Source organism: Trachurus trachurus, assembly GCF_905171665.1.
Source record: "Trachurus trachurus genome assembly, chromosome: 21".
NCBI classification, from domain to species: domain Eukaryota; kingdom Metazoa; phylum Chordata; class Actinopteri; order Carangiformes; family Carangidae; genus Trachurus; species Trachurus trachurus.
The window spans coordinates 15244434-15264681 of record NC_139899.1 but is presented as its reverse complement, the minus strand read 5'-3'; the positions used below and the strand labels follow the sequence as shown (position 1 = coordinate 15264681).

Sequence of the window (20248 nt, the reverse complement as noted above, 5' to 3'; positions counted from 1 at the left end):
TGAGAACAGGAACTAAAACATCTCAAAAATAACAGAGAAACGGATTCCTACATCCTTATGAAAAGATCATCCAATATTACATTACACCTGGGGATTTGGTACAATTTGTACTGTATTGGTTTGTTGTTTCAGCTATGACGGCACATCATCCAAGTCACCTTGATTAGTAATGTTATGCACAAAGAACAGAGAGGTAATGGGGTGGTACCTTAAAAGAATAAAAACAATATTCATCTCATATGCCGGCGACAAAGCAGAGACAGTTAAAAACTTCTCTCCGGGGCCATTTCATGTGTCACACAAATTGAGGGCAACAGATGGGAGCTGTGAAATTATGTTCGCTGAATACAGTAAATTAAAGTCACCGGGTGTTTGTATAAATGCAATAACTCCAGATAGATGGCTGCATGGGAGACTGCAGTGATAGTTATCGGGATGCACAAGTCATGCAGGCTGCTGCCTCATCAATGAGCAATAAGAATCTGAACAACTGATGATGCAACACTGCAGAACACCTGCCGTACCTTATCTGCCGGCGCAACAATGAATTTACTGCTGAGAAACAACTGCTAAAAATGTGTCTCTGTCATGGTGTAGGGGGGGCATAAACCTCTGATAAACCATAAAATGTAATCTGGCTCCAGTGTCCTGTGAGACCACTTTTAAATAACTGATTAAAAAGAACAGACAAAACTGAACAGAAGCAGCTCGGGGTTGCATCAGTTTTCAGACATCACAGGAACAGGGTGCCTGTGAAAACGCCTGTTGGAAACACTTTACAGAGAAATTGGCTTGAGGGATACTGTAAAGGACATTCAGATGAGCCTCAGTCTGTCATCTACTGCATGAACTTTGGCAATTCCAGTGACACAAGGAAGCTGTACAATAGCTACCTCATGCATCATTTCAAGGTGACATCCATGACATGCAAAGAGTGTTCAACCCTGAAGGTGTTAGAGAGATACCTAACAACCTCGCCATCACAAAGCTACTCAAATATGAAACTGTGAATCCAAAACGATCTCTGAGTCACAGTGGTCCCCCATTTTCCTTAGTAAAAGTCTTGACAGGCAAAGGAGCGCTGAATTATTGAATCCCTGACAGTTTCATCTACAGGTTCTTTTTTTTTTTTACAAAATGTTCTAAATGCACAGGTATGGCATGCTAAGCAGCCAATCAATGCTGAGCACTCAGTGTTGCTGTTTTAAAAACAGCAGAGGAGACATTTCTGCGAGTGAAATGATTTCAGAAAGATGAATACAAAAAGATAAGACTTTATGAAAAGAAAGTGACAACAGTAAACCACCATTTCAAAAAGCAGCATCCCAAAATGTAGAGGTAATAACTGTAAAACAGACAGCCGCAAGCAGCAATTCCACAGACCACGCCGGGGTGCATCTCAATGAACATTTCAGACAGGTACAGTAACGAGCTATGTGCCCACTGAAGAGTTTTGATCATACATAACTGAGCGAAAGCAGTGCATAAATTTGGTCCAACTCATGTTTGTGACTTTGCTGTAAACTGTCACAGACAAGTGCTCGCCAATAATTATGATGTGTGAGTGAATGAAATGCAGAAATGTTAAAACTGTTCAAAGGACTTATCTTTAAATCCAGGTAGTCAGACTGTCATGAAGAGTGAAAGGTGTGGACTAGCAATAATCAGTGGGTGTTCATTTCTTGCTTGGTCTACTAATGAATGTTTACAAGGAAGGCTTCAGTATTACGTTTTAAATGAAAGGATGCATGGTGGCCGGGTGGCCTATAGGGATTAAGGTGTCCGTCTGCCATGAACTGTAATGTTCCTGATGTGCATCCAGTCACCAGCCTTTGATGATTGTTATTGCTATGTTGTTTCCTGTCATCTTGTCACTATGTACCGTCCAATAAAGGCTAAAATGCTCAAAAAGATTGTTTATGCTTTATGGTCCATTTTGCACAGAAAAGCTTTTAGTCTGATCTTGGTGTCTTTCTAATGTTAATAAATAGAACGGCCATCAGTACAGTGCAAACCTCTGCCAAGGCCAAATAATGCCAAATACGTCTGAAAGTCCACATTTGTATCTGGATCTGCACCGAATTGTACAAAGTTATAGAATAGATCTCTTCACTACTGAGGAATAAGAATTTTCACATCAAGATCCATACATTATTTCCGAAGAAAGTGGCAAAAACGTATAAAACTGAGATGTTCAGGACAAAATTTCATCCTGACATTATTCTCCCTATAATGTTGTTCCCATGGCAGCACAGAGAAAGACCCTGTGGCGGTCCTCGCCACTCACACAATGCCAAAGCCTTCCATCTGAGAGCTTAAAGGGCAAGCTGAAGACCCACGGCCAAAGTTTTTTTTTTTGTCAGCCTCCACATCCTCAGTCATACTGCAGTACTGCTGCAGACTGCTGCGGACACTGACACTCAACTCTTGTCATGGCTGTGTCTTACTGCTTCTCAAGTCAAACAAACCTGCGATATTGAAGGTCTCCGACAGACCCATGGTGGCACAGTCTTTCTCACTCACAGCAGATTGCTGAAGATGGCCCATATTTCATAGGCTGAATATAAAACAAATGAATATAAACAACCATAAATCATAAGGACATATAAACATAAATCAACTGAGCCGAGCCTGTATCAGGTTTCCTGCAGGACACCTCATACATACTTAAATGCAATGCTGCACAGCACCAGCATCCTTGCAATGAGGGAGAGTATCACTAGACAAGAGAGGAGGACAGATACTGCTGAAGAAAGTAGATCCACTATAGCAATTAACATAGCACCATGAATAACATGAATTCATGAATATGTCCGGTTTTCATTGTTTTTACACAAATACAAATACTGGATGCTTCGCACACCCCTATAACATAGATAGATGAGCAATATGCAGCTGTTTAAATAATGACTGATTTACCAATGCAACATTAATTGTCTGTAAATGGCAACATTAATTGTCTGTAAATGGACCACACATCGATTTTTATGTTTATTTTTTAGTTCACTTTAGAAGTTCATCATCTTGACATAATGATGCTGAGGTGAGGGCTGATGTCATACCTTTGCAGCCAGACGTTTGACAGCCACCTCCCTGCGCTGCTGCATCTCCGGGGTCCCCGGGCAACTGTTGGTCCTCAGCGTGTTGGTGGCACTGGAGGGTGGGGTGGGCTGTGGAGGCTGACTGAGGGGAAGTTCTGTGCTTGGTCCCCCACCACCTGACAGAAACAGTATGAGTATGTCATATAACCACTTTAAATGTAAATATTTTCATCATTGGATGTTTAAAAGACACAACACCAAGAGGCTTAGGCCCTATTTTGTGAGATTTATTGGTAACCCTTTAATTTACAGGCCGCTAATTACGTGGTAATGTAAAGGCCAGAATTTTTCTCCACCAAGTCCTTGCAATTGACTATTATTTCTGGGTTATTTTTACACAATCAATTGTTATTTCTTGGCTATATTTCTCGACATTACTATGAAATTGACCGTTATGTCAAGGCTAATAATTTCTAGACATTATGACACAATTAATTGTTATTTCTTGGCTATTTCTTGACATTATCACGTACTGTAATTAGCGGCCTGTAAATTAAAGGGTCACCAATTTAGTCAACCATAGTTGAGTCAGTCTAGTGTCAGTGTAGTGAACATATCCTTGTTCCATTTCTGCATGCCAAATTATGCACCCAACTTGAAACTAATGTAGTTCTTTCATACAAAGGTTGTAATTAATTACTTTTAGGGGAGGCACTGGGACTGTTGGAGGCGATCTGACGCATGCGGCCTCCATGGCAGCTCAGCGCCACCAGCCGGGAGATTATGGCTGTCTTCCCGTAGCCCACGCTGCCCACCACCACAGCGCCGTGGTTCTCTGTGGATTCGCTGGCCTTCAGGACTTCCTCCAGCTGCTGAAAGAGCCAGTCTCGGCCCACAAACACAGAGTCTGTGGTGATGCTGGGGACCTCAAACAACAGGGGCTTCAGCATGATGTCCACCGGTTTGTAAGGAGCAAAACGAGCTGAGGAGAGCAAACAAATCTAAATTATTATTATTCTCACAAACACATATAATATATTGCATTAAAGGCTTTTTCGAACAGGGGGAGTTTTGTCATGTTAAAACACTATTATAGTGTCAGTGTTTCTGAACAATGTGCCAACGCTGTAGTTACATTTTCAAGGAGGAAGGCATATGGATCATCCTCTGAATAGTTTTCGCCTTTCAAAAACCTGAACACTTGTGAAAATCATCCCTTTTCAACGTCTACTTTAGTTTGAATGAATCCTACTTTAAAAGCAATCTCAACGTAACTGAGTTGGAGAGAGGGCTCCCTGTTCAGTCCAGTCCACTCAGGAACTAAGCTCTGCCTCTCTCTACTAATACAAGTTCTCATACAGTACAGTAGTACTGCTAGTGTTGCTTTTACAGCTATTCCTGCTATTATCGCTATGATTACGACTTCTTTTACACTGGCCCAACAGGCCCAACAACCAGTCCTTGGTTTATTTTATTTGTTTTAGATCCTGTTTCTATTTTCAGACATCAGAAAACATTTGAGGTTTTTCTATGTTGTCCTAACTTTCTATGAACGTATAAATACTTTCTCAGCCCCTTCTCTCCAAACTTCTTTACCACATGCCAATAACCGCATCACCATGATGGATTACTTACTTAAATACATTTTTATCTCTGCAAGTTATTTTTATACACTGCAACATACTTGGGATACTTGAAATAAATCAAGAAATACTGGCTGCTTGGACAAGGAGATATTGGATTTATTAATCATTTTACTTTGGAAAGGTGTTTGGCGGTGCTCCTAAACATACAGGATGTTGAGCTAATATGACAAGGAAAGCAACACTGCCAGCACATTTTTTAAAAGGAAAACTATTAGAGGTTCCTCGATTTGGCTGCTGGCATATTTCAAATTTAAGATGATGTCTGAGTGTATGCTTCTTGCAAAGCATGACAAGGCTGTATTCAATTGTGATTTTATCTTAATAGGATGGAAACATTTACATCACACACACACACACACACACACACACACACACACACACACACACACACACACACACACACACACACACACACACACACACACACACACACACACACACACACACACACACACACACACACACACACACACACACACACACACACACACACACACACACACGTTTCAATAAACTCAGCTACAGAACATTCTTTTGGTCAGCTGCTGCCAAAGATGCCAAACACTTTGAACCTGACAGACAACATGGGACCACACTCCCTAGTGCAACAGTGAGTGGCATACAGCTGTAATCTATGTATACATACAGAAGGTGAAATCATTCTGTTCTCAGTAATGATTTACCATCCACAGGGATATAAAATTAACATGATGCTGCTCTAACAACTTCATGCTTCGGGAGGTGTGGAAAAAAGGAAGTAGACGTTTTCAAAAGAGGGTTAAATAGTTTGAGTATCTAATGATGTTGTGTTAAATTATTCATGCTCTCATCAAATATTCACTCTGTGGGATTTCTCCCAGTTAGACGGAGGATTCAAAACATATAACCAAGACATGGGCGAGTGAACCAAGGAACCATGATGACACGACTTTACCGGCACTGCGAAGGAACCACCTAATTCTTCCAGCATGTTCTGATAGTTCAGCATGAATAGCACTCTGTGAGGCGGTGTTTACATTGTGCAATGCATTAGCATTTGGATAGTTTTGTTTTTGGCTCTGTGCATGAACACATAAATGGAGCTGAAATTTAGCAGTGATGGCGTGAGATTGAAGTGTTGACACTGAGCATTGCATTGTAGATGTTTACATCAACATTGGGTCAACACTGTGTGAATCGTAGCTCTTTTTATACTGTGAATGGTACAAAGAACAACAATCTCTTGGCTGCTGACCCATTGTGATTATGTAAACCCCCTTAAAACATCATTATAGCTGAAACCTAGACCTTTCACCTCATCATCATCATCATTTATTTGAAATCTAATGTGCTGGTGTGGAACATCAACGTACTACTCTGCACAATTTACAATCAACTGACATGAACTACAAATAGGTCAACTGTGAACACAAAAGACTCACTAACTACGAATATATAAATTGTTACTATCTTAAAAACAAGAGAGCCAGCTGATGAATGTGTTAGCTGGTGTGTATTTCTCAACTGGAGCACATAAGTGTAGTCACCTTTAGAGTCCTGAGGTGGTCTTCCTCCTGTGTTGTGCCAGGGGAGGCGAATGGATGTCCGCAGGGGGGTGTTACGCTGTTCATCAAGAAAGCTCAGGTCTTCCAGCTTTGTGGAACTGGTCGCTGGGAACAGAGACACAGACAAAAAAAAAAAAAAAAAAGCAAAAATGAATAAGACATATTTTGAGAGTTTTTGTGGCACATTTATCATCTCTGAGGATGGGTGAACAGGAGGCACGCCACTGTGCTCTGACACTTGTAGCTTGCTTGAGGCAGCGGGTGCAGGTACCAGTATTCTGCAGCAGTACGTAGCCGTCAGTGATGACAGACCTGTTCCCTTTTTGCTCTGATTTGATGTGACACTTCCACACAATATATAACAGCGAGAGGTCTGCCTCTGCTCTGTAACGCAGAGCAGACCACAGTTAGTCGATTGTCAACCATTCAAGAGCAAATAATGTGATGCTTTAAAAAACATTATCCGAATTACTGTTAATGTTATGTTATACTTGTTTTGGAGAAAAGAAAAAAAATGTTCTATTACAGATCAATCCTTCAATGTTTGAACATAAAATGGACTTGGAGCTTCAAATTACATTGGATCCACATTTTGTTTTATTACAGTCATCAATTTGCAGCAGATGGAGAAGACTTCTAAGAGCACAGACGAGGATGATGAAGGAGAGGGAAATGTTTTCAACCCCAATGATGTGTCCTGAAACTCAATTCTGCGCAACTACTTGATGAGCCACTGATGACAAACCAATACCTGTCAAAGTATGGCCTTAAAACATGATAAAAGATGTGCATTAGTGCAACTAGGTCTCTCCTCCAACTGCTGTTCACTGCTCAACAATGCAAATCTCCATGGTGATCCAGCATGCTCTCTTGGCCCAGCTGAAGAGCAGAATCAAAACGGCTTCTTTCTACTTTATCAGCCTCAGCTGTGAGAGACTGTCACCAACACTCAACTCTTCTCTTCCCTCCCTCACTTGGTCGCTAACTTTCTCTCTGGAATGTTCCACTAATTAAAACCCGTCTGCTGACAACAGAGTAACAGAGAAACGCTGCCGTCAATACAGCGTTGCCGGGAATAAAGGAAGGCCTTCACACAGTAGTTACTTCAACTGCAGCAGAGGATGCCTTCAAAAGAAAATATAGAGGACAAAGTCGAACTCGCGACAAAGAAAAAAAATAACAAAGGTAAACACACATATTGTGTGTGTCATGAAGTTAGTCACTGCAGAGCGACACAGCACCAACACTTGAATGACTCCGATACTAAAGCTACACTAAACAGCTACTTACATCCAACAGCAGAGCCTGGAAGGACAATGGGAACTCTCAAAGCCCTCCCCTTGTCCCCAGCGTGGAACAGATTTGGGCAGGCATACAGGCAAGTAGGCAGGGTGCAATCCCACGACTAAATCTGTGAAGAGTGCTCCCAGTGGATGATCTCACCTAGGGCACAAAAAAACCCTGATTCCTCTGCCCCAGTGCTCCCATGCAGGCACACTGGCAGCATTCAGCTGCTGAGATGAGGGCTTGGCTGCCCCCTCTCCAGCGCTCAGCCACTCACAGCATCCAGGCACTCACTAAATGAATACAGAGGAGTGTCACCCTCCCTGCACTTGCTTTACACATGCATAGACCTCTATCTGTGCTGCACGCATTTGAACTCACACACACACACACACAAAATTTGGTAATCGAGCAGCAGAGGGTGAAAAGGGAGTGAATTAGAAGAAATATAAATGGAAAACCAAGAAATGCAGTCTCCAGTGGCTGATTACAGTTCGTAATGGGCAGCTACTGTCGTATTAATCATTGACCCTGGCTGGAGTGCTGGAGGGGAGGGGGTTGACAGAGAGGTATACGTAAAAAATGGATGAAACAATATAACATGGATACTGTGGTGGAGGTTAGAGGCAGGGGCAAGAGATGATGTGTTAACAGAAGAGGAGGAGGAGGAGGAGGAGGAGGAGGAGAGAGAGAGAGAGGATGGCCAGAAAATCTCTATGCAGCAAATAGGCACTAAAGCCCACTACCCACTGATCAGTGGAGCACAACAAAATGTCTTTCTCTTTTTTTCTCCTCTTTGGATCTTTCAAAGATTTTCGAAGAGGAGAAAGCTAAAGCCACACTGAGCATTATTCAACACATGGCTCATCTTTTCCCCCGGTGGACCAATAAGCAAAAACTGAGAGTTATACTCAGTTTGACTTGCTTAAGTAATTTAAATGCACAAACTCCTGAATTGAATTCCTATCTGTGGTATTGCATGGTCCTTCACCGTAACCGTTTTTCCTTTTTGTCAAGTCATACCGTAATTCTTGTTATCCACAATCCTTTCAAAGCCAAGAATTCCCACAGGATGCCTTCACATCACTCCAACCCTCCCGCTTTCAATTCTCTTTTACCTCCAGTCTCTGGATTTCCTCCTTTTCTTGTACATCTCTGCTCATTGATAAAAAGCACATATGATACCTTGAAGTCTGTGCTTGAAGTGACTTTGAAGCTGCCCAAATGTGTATTCTGATGAAAATGGGAACCCTTTTTTTTTCCTCAGGCAGGTCTGCCCTTTGAAACCCTCTCCTCTGTGTTTCCCATGACAGAACAGAGAAAAGGGCTGAACTCCTCCGCTCCAACCACTGCCCCCGCCTCCTTCTCCTTTCTATCCCTGACCTGACTCCCCTTCTCTGCTTTACCAATGAATGCAATCAGGACACTCATCTTCTTGACCAGTGTCTTGCCTTTTTGAGACAGTGGGGAGTTCATTGTAACCACTGTGTGACATTGTACAAGTAAGGTAAGGCTGGAAGTTCAGCTGTGCTTTAACACAGATGGAAGTTTTCTTAACACTGTGATGAGCTTGGGGCGATAAAGACAAATCATAACTGTGTTAATTATCATAAACTAATCCTCATCAAGAAGTTACAACATTTAGCTATGTATTTAAATATCACCTAGTTGAGTTATTAAACTCATAAGGCTTTAGACGACTGTTACAAAAATAATCTAATGGAGAGATAAACTGTTAATATATGCACTTAATCATCAGCCATCCATCCCTATCTGTGCTGGTGAATCCTCTGCTGAAAACACCTCAACGTCACCTCTACCTCCAGCCTTCCTCTGACCTGTTAAGACAAAATCCCTTTTGCTTTAAGACAGATAAGTGTTAAGTGGAAATTAGGGGGCCTGCATGCAAATTTGGCTTGTTACCATGGAAACTTACAAATTTTCTGGCTGCAATAGACCACTTTCTTGATCAAAGGTGAAAAATGAATATGTTGAAGAAAGTTTCAATTCCCGCACACAGCCAGAAGTGACTTCTGTGACTATTTTTTGTAATAAAGCTTGGTACCCTTTTTTTTAAAGATGTAAAAGATTTCAAATTTACTACACTGCAGGATGCACAGACTCTCTCTCTCAGCCTGAGATAAGCTTGCCTCCATCAAAAGGTTTGGCAGACGCTGCCCTCAGTGGGGCCACAGCCAACTGTAACTTTAACCATCTATAGTGTGAACCTGAAAAACCTTTTGAATGGTGAAACTTGTTAAAGCCTGGGACTACAAACTGCCTGAGATATTCAACTGATTGCATTGAAAGCACACAGAGCAGCAGTTGTTGTCGGTTAGATCTAATTAAAAAAATCAGACAGAATACGATTAGATCATATGAGCAGCTTCTTACTTTGATGTAATACAGGAATGTCAAAGAAAGAAGAAGAAGAAAGCCAAAAGTTTTTAGTAGGAAATAAAACCAACAAGTTCATGTTTAGCACCTACATGTATGGTTCCCATGTCATTTAGCCTTCCAGGCTGATGGGAGTGCTGCTGCTTTAGTCAGTGTTTGGTTATGAGCCAAACAGCCAGACAAACCATGTTTGATCTGGTGGTGGTCCTACATAAGGGTTAGGGTTAAGTAATAAGTTGTCACCAAAATAATTATGAATCTTCCTACGGAGAACATTCAAGTCTTCACAAATTTTTAACTTTACAGTAATTACAAAAAAAAACATCAAAAAACTTGATCGCACTGTAAAAGCAGAGAAGCACAATTAAGATTATCAATTATATTTTCTATGAAGAAAGTGCATGCACAACTTGAAGCAGAGGCCAGGTCACACCTAACTAAAGCTGCGTTTCCACCACAGGAACTAGTTCCTGGAACTATGTGTGTTTCCACCGGGAACCAAAATGTAGTTCCGGAGTAGAAAAGTTACCCCAAAAACGGCCCTGCTTGGGGGGGAAGGTACTTTCGAAAGGTTCAGGAAGTATGTGGGTGTGGCCTGCACACTGAACATCTCCGATTGGATGAGCACTCATTTCTGCTTTTTACCGGGCGGGATATTGGAGGCAGGCCGGGCGTCTTGGTCTCCCTGCCTGACGGTCCTGGTGTGCCACAAGTCAGCGAGATCGAGACGCTCCGTCTGCTGCCGCCGACCACCACACACTCTGTGGCGGGCAGTGATTTACATAATCTCTCCAGGACTTTGGGCCTCGTGGAAACGCAGACAACAGCGGGCCACAGGAACCATTAGTTCCAGGTACTAAGAGGTCCAGGAACTAAAGGTTCCTGGAACTTTTGGTGGAAACTTGGCTTAACTCGCCAAGAGCTATAGCCAGGACGGGGGGTGACCTGGGACATTAGGATATTCATGGAGGAGTCATAACAGTTGCATAGTTCCCGAACAGCTATTACATCGTTCTCACTAGCGGGGTGCTAACGTGCTGTTAATCAAATGCAGACAAATGGCTCTGTTGGGGCAGAAAGTAGAGATGACCCTTTGAGACTGGGCATTTGGTAAGTCCTGAGACTTCACTGGAGTGCCACAGAGCAGAATTTTACACGGCTCCTCAAAACTCAATCAAATTGATCTGTGTAACGGTTTTTGTTTGGCTCCTGCTGTGACAGAGCGGCACAAACATCTCTCTGAAAATGGGTCTTTTAAAAGATGTGGCTGTGACCTTTTCAGAGAGCTCAAGGATATGAATGAGTTATCTGTTTTCTCTTTGCTTCCTTTCAATCTCTGGTCTAAACAGATCAATGTCTACATAAAGCCACGGGCACAATTGAATTTCACAGCTACCTGAGGACGTCTCGAAACACTAAAAACATGCAGACATGTATTCAGTTTGCAAAAAAATTACAATGGACAATACCGTCTTAAAAAATACCAGGGAAGAAATGATCTTACATCACATCAGATGAAAAAGTTACATGCAGTAATGCCTTCCTGCTCCAGTGCTACAAAGAAACTACAGTATTATTGAATTTAAAAAGCCATAACTCATGTATGTGCAGCAGTGCTGCACACGTATGAAAGACATGATTTTGTAATTTGAGAAAATTACTGTCTGACCTTTGCAAACATTTTTGAGTCGGATTGTGTCTCCTAATAAAAGACAGATGTGAGCTCACGAGGACTCAACCTTACCTTATCCAACATTTAGGGGGAGAAACAACAAATCCTAGAGTTTGCTTGTCAACACTCCAGAGAATTAGCCGAGTACCCAATCTGACAAAACATCTTGGATCTATTATCACTGGTGAATCAGAGAGCGTGAGTTTGGCCAGAGGAACAGAGGACTTCAGGGTACACACAAACAATGAGTGTGTACTGTACCACCATAGCTCAGACCACAAAGCTTTGCTGAATAGCTCAACGCCACAGACACAGTGTAGCACCATTCCTCAGCCACAGTGACCCTACCTCAGTCTCCTCGTCTCAGTAACCCAACCACAAGGAGCTCAAGCTAAGATTTCAAAATCATGGAATTCCAGTGGCCAGAATTAATACAACCCTTTGACTCTGAAAGCTTTTTATAAAAAGCTTAACTTGAAAGACTCAAAAATAGAACTCTGAATACCGAAGTATGTAATAGCTACCAAAGTAGTGAAGCATAGCGGTGGCAGAAGGTGTGATGTACAGTACTAGGAGATTCATAGATTTATAGAGCCTATATCTGACATTTAAATGGGTCAATTTGAACAAAAGGTCAGTGTTGTTAAAGTGCTGACTGGACATGTAAAGAAAAGACCATACATCCAACAGACCATCAATTGTGAGATTTGTTTTCATATTGTGAAATGCTGGATGGCAAGAAATAATCCCTAATAATGAAATCAAAGCTATTGTTGCTGCTTTTTACTAATGCTGACAAATGTGAGGCTAATACAAATGTGTCAGATGCTGGCAATTGTTTATGTCTAAAGTTGTTCTTTTGCCAAATTTCCACCTAATCTCATTTCATTTTTTCATTGAACTGAAGTCATTTATAATATCGCACTATACTGAAAAGAAACAAGATTGGGTCTGGAATTGAAACATAATGAACCATACTAAATCCTTGTTGAGGCAGAAATTTATTGAATTAGCAAAAAATGCTAGCTGAGAGCCGTCTCAGTAGGCTTTTAAATACTGAAAAGGGACTGGGACTGTGTTGCACTATCATGCATACAGAGTGAGCAAGTGAAAGATTTTCCCAGAGAGGTTTTCTGAAAACACAAAGATTCAGGAAAAAAGCCATTCACATTTCTTTCAGGCTCCCACACAGTCCTTACACGGGGTCAGCTGTGACCTTTAAAGCCGGCTATATTTTGATATAAAATGGATGATAAATATCTCGGGTGCCTGTCGGGGTTGCAGTTGTGACATCTTTTTGAATATGCTTTAAAAGATGGGCCTTACAGCAGAAAATGTTCTCGATGAGGAATAGTAGCCAGGGTGCTGTACTTCTATAGATTAACACTGAAAGATACAATTACAAACTGCTCCCAAGGAGTCGTCTGAATCCAGCTCTGTCTGCTGTGACAGGTGGTGTGTGCCAACATTTGTGTAAATTTGCCACAGAGCATGCAGTCCCCGCTGCGGCCCAGGGAGAAACAAGCCACAGAGTGTGAGAAAGTGTGTGTGTTCTCCAAGGCTGTGCAAATGACACTGGTCGGTAATATGTCGACATTCCTTTGACGTACATAGCTAACATTCTCGAGGCCGACCTATACAGCATTTGATTGGCATTAGACAGATGGATGAAATCCACTTCTCTTCTGGGAAAATGAGGTCTTTGTACTGCAACATTATGGCATTTTGTAAACAGTCTAAGTTACCTTGATATTCCAATTACAAGTCAACTGATATAAGCGCAGTACAATGTTTCACTTTAATGGATGAAGTCATGATCGGTGTGGGCTGTCAGGAGATGTGACAGTGAAAGAGTGAGGTTTCTCTATTACCCATTTTCAAAATAGTTCTCTATGAAAATGGTTGACCACAACCTCTGGGAAATACATGAATATCAATCCATCAACCCAATTTTCCAGCGCATGATGTGACACTCCAGCAACCTTAACTTTCAACTTCAAAAAGTTGCAGTTGCACTCCGAACTCCTCTCACATACGTCACAGTATGCCTTCAGGTGATTCCAGAGACTCCATGGGAAAGAAATTGAATTTAATTGTTTGTTAAACGTACGTCAAAGCTCCCTGTTTTCATCACTTATGACCATCTAACTGTTGGGATGTGGCACAACTGGTTAATGTATCTGCTTTTATCTCACTGCATCGCCACATTAAAGCAAATTATGTGCAGCCATTACTTTATTCTTTTCCACGTTTGATCTCCATGTCCTTGGACAAATTGGCAAATTCACCGCAGACATATCGTAATCTCATGTGCTCGTGTACAAAGGCGGATAGCGGAGACAAGTCATGGAGGGTTATGGCAAACAGACTTAATGCTGCAATGATGAATACATTTTTCTTACATCCCATCCATTTAACTAATACCTCCTTTAGCAATTGCTTCTTTAGAATCATTATCGTTGTATTGAATACAATTTCCTTGAGAATAAACAGAGAAGATGCCTTGTCCCCTGACACCGATACAGATCGGTTTGAGCCACAAATGAAGTTGTCTTTTTCATGTCATCACTGTCCTCTCCCAAGGCTTTTTCACACGGCATAAAACCTAAGGTGCGATTTTCAAAGGTCCCTAGAGGGCAACACTGCATAACTATGACATCAGCCCATAAACTCTTGGAGCACATACGCACAGAGACAGACAAGCACAAGCAACACACATCAACAGTCAAATATTTCCTGGTCTGTTGGCTTTATGAGCGACCGTGTGTGGCTGTGCTGTTCAAGTTTATGTCAGGGAAAAATAATGATGAGATGTACAAGGGTATGGACTAATGGAACAAAGGAATGGGCGACAAACAGGCATGTTCAACTCCAGTAACACTGACAAAGTTGTGTAAAAGGGCAGAGCAGAGACACATACATGAGCTATGGCATGTGTTCCATGTCTGAGAGCAGGGTATACACACCAACCGTGCACTATTTGTTACGTTTCTATTTCTGGCACCCGGTCTTGTTTTCCCCTCTTAATGACACACTGGAAGGATAATCATCATCAAGTAGAAAACTTGCAAATTGTAATTAATTGTAATTATGGCTCTGAGACAAGTACTGTATGCACTTTTGTCTTTGTCTTACTTACTGGTGTGACCGGAATCCACTTAAGTTTTAATGTTGTTGTTGACATTTCCCCGTCTTTCCACCTCGCCCAGTGGAATCGCCTGTAGTTCATCACCTCTATAAACTTTTCTTTTGTCTTTTTTTTTTTTGCTTCATCAGCATTACCCATCCTTCAGAGAAGATTATTTTTTCCATTCATTCATTTTTCAAGTCCTATCTTCAACACCTATAACAATCAAATATGTTCCTATCTGTCAAACAAACTTTATAGCAAGCAGATCCAGTACAGTCCCCCGAGTATGGACTAACCCACCTACAGTAGCATGTTATTGCAAGTGGAGCTGCTGGTGAGCCCAATTCACTGAACCACTGAACTCCATCCTGAGTGAATCTATACGTATAACATAGCTGAAAACACTCATTTGCATTAAAACGAAGACTTGACTTTTGTTGGTCCTCAACTTGTCTTGTGACATCTCTGCAGTGATAAAAGTTTCAAAGGAAGATGTAAAAACTTGGAAACTGCAGAAACAGAGGGAGACCTGAGAATGGAAAGGGGGTGGAGGAGGTAGAGGGGGGGTATCAACAACTGTGACAGCTGTGTGGATATGGCGAGCTGAGCCATAACAGGGAGGTTCCAGGCCAGGGGCAGGAATGCAGAACAGATCAGCCAGACAGTGGCCTGCGCTTTGGTCCAGCATGGCAGGCCGGGCCGAGGCACCACACACACACACACACACACACACACACAACAGCTGCCTAATCCCCAACTTCTGCCTTGATACCCTGCTTCTTTGAAAAGTACAACCTGTCTTCTGGAAAACACCAGGAACCCATACATTTCCCTCTATTTCTGCACACGTTTCTTTTCTTGTTGTTGTCTGTCACTTGTTTGGACTTGAGATGACACACCACTTGTCGGCCTCAGGCACAGGTCATAACATAGCGTGACTATGGCTGAACTGACTGCCAACGCAATGCAGGCAGACACCCGAGTCCCAGTTTTCTTGTCAACATCACAAAGGTTACTAGGCTACACGAAGAAAGTTGAAGTGAAAATGTTTGGCGTAATGCTAAATCAAAGGTATACAGATCCATCCCATCCTCTCCTCTGCACAGAAGACACCCAGATGTCAAAAGCTGAAAAACTGAAAGCCCATACCTGCTACGGAGTTTGGCCTCGGCATCATGAGGGATGAAGATGTCTGTAGTGGGTATGCGACGGGTCCCTCGGGTGAGTGGCTTGGCTGTGGCGGCCCTGATGCCCCTGCTGATGCGTTGGACTGTTGCTGCTGCTGCTGGTCTGTCCTGGATGGGGTGTCAGCTGGTGATGCTGTGGCACTGTTGGAGTCTTCTTCAGCCACAGGAGAGCAGGTGTCGGCCCGCACGCTCTGTGCCAGGCCATGGCGCCCGCTGCCTCTCAGGCTACCATCCTTACTCCACTCCAGGCTGGAGCCACTGCGGTCATCGTTCTCAGAGGAACTAGTGATGGTGGCTGAGGGGACGTACACAAACACAGGAGGGGCGTCAGAGCGGGTGAGGAGGTAAAATGGAGGATAGAGGTGGGAAACATGATGAGAGTGATCTTCAGTATTTAATTTAAACATTTTCTACATCAGGAAAAATAACGAGGTGTAGGTGAATTTTTAATCTTGAATGACTCCCTGTTTCCTCCATTGTTCTTATCGCTGTTCCACTCTCTGTGTTTATTTATACAACAGACTTTTTTCACTAATGAAAACTGCAAAGCACAGAGTCCTCTAATTTGGTTTGTTTATTTGTGCCCTTTGTTCAGTTGAAACATCAAACATTGATTGTACAGAGCAACTGCAACTGGATTTTGTTAAATTCACATTTTTAACATTTACCGTAATCATGTTAGTTAAGAGTGAAGAACTAGTTTTTACTGTTTTTTTAAATGGTACACAGGTGTTTTAGTAACAGGAGAAAAACAATCCTTTAATCCCCCCCCAGGCCAACCCATCCTTTTAACAGATCCCAAAAGCTGAGTGAAGGGCCAAAGCGACAGAGACGGGCAGCTGGATACAGAAACATCAATACAGGCCGAGGACTGGAAGTCACTGGCCAGCTGGTTGTGTTTGCATCACACATTACTAATCTGGATTTCATAATGCTGCAGCACGTTGCATCATCACTAATATTAATATAACAAAGACATTGTGGACGTTGTGACTACCGTGCTCTTTAACCGGGCAAATATGAAGTCATTCATGACAGCAGCTGCGTCTAACACTGATCTCAGAATAGCACTGGCAGTCATAGTGGAGGAAAAATTAGCTTGGCAAATAATACATTATAATGTGTTTTAACCTGTGGAGAATTTGTCTTGTTACCATATGAAGAGTTGGTTATAGTCACTCACTGCTATAGGCCTGATGTGGTTCCCCCCTCAGGAACCTCATGCAGAAACTCTTCTGTTTTGTAAATGTTAAGACATTGCAAAGTCAAACTTCAAAGACCAGGGACCATTAACCACTGGCTGGAATCTGAGTTGTGGACCCAACATAGCTTTGTTCTTTTCCATTTCCTGCACAGTTTTATTGAGGTTGGTAGGTGAGGTGGTTTTGGAGCAGTTTTGATTTGAAACAACTAAGCAAGGTAGCTTTAAAATGCAACGGACAACAACATAATGCTATGCAACAGTGTGTCTCGGTGTTGATGCTCCATGCTGGAAGATACTGTATCACAGCTTGCATTCATAATTTAGCAGCGAGCGATGATATTGCTCTGGGGGGGATAGAGTGACTGGCTCTTAGTAAGCACTTGTGTCAACTCTGCTAAATTGGGAATCCAAACTGTTGTGTTATATCTGGCTTTGGCATGCATCGCTTTCTACTGTCAGTTACCTAAATAACCACAGGTATTTCAGAGATGGGTTTAAGTTCATCTGAGGAAAACTGCAGGATCATAACAGTTACAATTTGCTATTGAATGATCACTACAAACATTAAAACCCCATTTTCAGAATGAAATCCTAACATTTTATAGCCCGTGGAGGCTTTGTGAGTAGGAACGGCAGACAGATTAATACATGAATAGACGTCATCTTCCTGTCAGCTTGTGTAAATCCCCAGATGTCTTACAGGGCTATTACTAGAGATACAGTACAATGTCAAACTCTGGCAACTGTCACCCCAATGATCTCTTGTCCCGGAACAGCTCCATACAAACCCAATAACTGACATGGTGGAGGATGAATGCGGCCTTACACAAATGCTATTCAGTCCTAATGGGTTTAACAGAATGATGAATGACAGACAGTATGCAGGTGAGACTCACAAAGTGTATACGAGGTAACGGTTCTCAGAATACCAATAAAATATAGAAGAGCTTCAAGAGAAACACTGTGATGAGAGATTAAAAAGTGTGAGGAATCTGTGCAAGCAGGTATACTGAGCAGCACAAAGGTCAAAATGAAAAAAACAAAAAACAGTTAGCGAGAGGTCAGCAGAGTCTTGGTCATTAGCTCATTCATCAAACACAATAACTGATGCAGCCTCTGTCTGCAGTAAATCAGATGCTGGTTGAGGCTTTTTGCCATTGCTCTGAGGTGAGGCACTGCCAATCCTCACTCAACTATTGTATTGATTCACTGCGCATGGTTTCCCACCAAATCGGCAGCTGACTTGGCTCGTCACTCGCATTCCTAGCATGGTTGTTACCAACTATTTTGGCAATGACTCCACAGGTGGATCTAAACTACAGCGAAGCTCAGTACAATTCTTATTATTAGACAGATTTTCTATATTTCCTACAGTATATGGGCTCAGAAGTGAAAATCAACCAATATTGAATAGTTTGTCTTGGCATCATCTTGCAACTATTTCAGACGACTGCTTCATTTACAAAAGCAGCGCAATGGTAAACTGTATGTGTTCTTGAATACAAACAAAGTTGTGTTTACATTCAGTGTCACCCACACAAACGCGCTGTGTGTATGCTTGAGGCCTGATGAGCATGTTGGATGCATTTGCTTCCTAACAAATGCTTGGCTGAATCCAACTTAATAGGAAATAAGTAAACAAATAAGTCTTGAAACAGGAAACAGGCTCTTCTATTGGTCAAAAGCTCCACATGGCGCTACCTTTGAGGACATGTGCGGGCAGTTTCTCACCTATGATCCCACTGTCCTTGCTCTCAAGTGTGGAGCTGGGGCTGGTGATGGTCCCACAGGGGCTGGAGCGGCTTAGAGGGGGGCGGCTGGTTGTGCTGTTGAGGGTGGAGCATGGGCTGTCGGTGCTGGGAGAGGCCGTGCTGCTGGTCAGCGTAGAGCAGGGGCTGATACCCTGGCTAGTCACAGAGCACTGAGGAGAAGAAAGAGAGAAATGGTTGAGCTACAGCAATAAAGTGCTCTGCCAATCAAAGATGTCAACCAAGTATGAAGTCAACTCAATATAAACTATCAGCTGGCAACGTGTGCACATTTCTTAAGGATGAGCAGCAGTAATAAATAAAACTGAAAGCATTTTCCAACTGTACTTGGAAGCAGACTTGAGGGTCTTACAAAGACAGATTTAATCAAAATTCATTGCCCATTTGACCTGGATCATGTGAAAGCAATGTGAAGAATTCCCTCACAAATAAACAAACCTTTCACATGTGAGCGTGACACAAAAACCGAAGGCCATAGGCACTGTAAATGGGGCAGGGCTTGGAAATTACACACTTATATATCTGGTGGGACTAAAATAAGCTTGAAGAGAATTTCACAAGCGCAGAGCTCTCAACTTTGTCGCGACACAATAGATACCTTTCCAATGTCATCAAGCCTGTCTGACAACCATACAGCAGCTGAAGCTTTGTTTGGGCTAACTGACAACCATTAAAAATCCATATTAAAGCTGGTTTGTCCTGTTACCCCATCATCCTTCAACTGTATTCTGATTCTGAACAATGTACTGTAGCTAAAGACGGGCTTCCTTGTCCCAGTGTAAGAAGAACCAAAGCCTTTAACACAGAGACTGAGCACGCTTATCACTCACCAAGTCTTCCCTCGATCTGCTCCATTCACATTAAGTCAATTAGCAATTAATCAACAATTAGCTTCAACACAAGCTATTATTGTCTGTTTCAACATAAAATACTCCAATTAAAAGCAAATATTTTGCTGTTTGGGACTTTTACCCACAGCTGGCTTCTCAGGCCGCTCTTACAAGTCTGTCTACTGCCTCAAAACAAACCAATTAAAACTCTCTCAAAACAACATCATACCTGTTCTACAACATTAACTACCCTGCTAACTAAAACATTCTCACATACTAGACTGTTACTGCACTACAATCTTTGAACAGTACATACATTACTGTACATATCTGTTTAATAAAAGTGAGCTTGCTAATAATAGAAATCTTTCTCCTTCTTAAAATTTTCATTATTCTGAAATTGCCACACAATACCCACACATCTGTTTCTATATATAGTACATCCCTCTCCCATCTAATGGAATAATTAGGAAGGTAATTTGTATTCACTAATAGGAACTGCAGGCCATACTGTTTGAGAAAAGCCACTCGAATAACATTGGTT

The 20248-nt window shown here is 42.1% G+C and overlaps 1 protein-coding gene across 4 annotated transcripts in view; it reads right to left on the bottom strand.

The window, feature by feature from the left end:
• The window catches only part of tanc1b (tetratricopeptide repeat, ankyrin repeat and coiled-coil containing 1b), a 101457-nt gene that overhangs the window by 23392 nt on the left and 57817 nt on the right, over positions 1 to 20248 (bottom strand). For all 4 annotated transcript variants that reach the window (XM_083996230.1, XM_083996229.1, XM_083996232.1 and 1 more), the window contains exons 6-10: positions 18837 to 19026; positions 15864 to 16196; positions 6214 to 6336; positions 3742 to 4023; positions 3063 to 3217 (exon numbers count right to left, since the gene is read on the bottom strand). In XM_083996230.1, the coding sequence (XP_083852356.1) occupies positions 3063 to 3217; positions 3742 to 4023; positions 6214 to 6336; positions 15864 to 16196; positions 18837 to 19026 (1083 nt within the window). The remainder of the gene's footprint in view (positions 1 to 3062; positions 3218 to 3741; positions 4024 to 6213; positions 6337 to 15863; positions 16197 to 18836; positions 19027 to 20248) is intronic.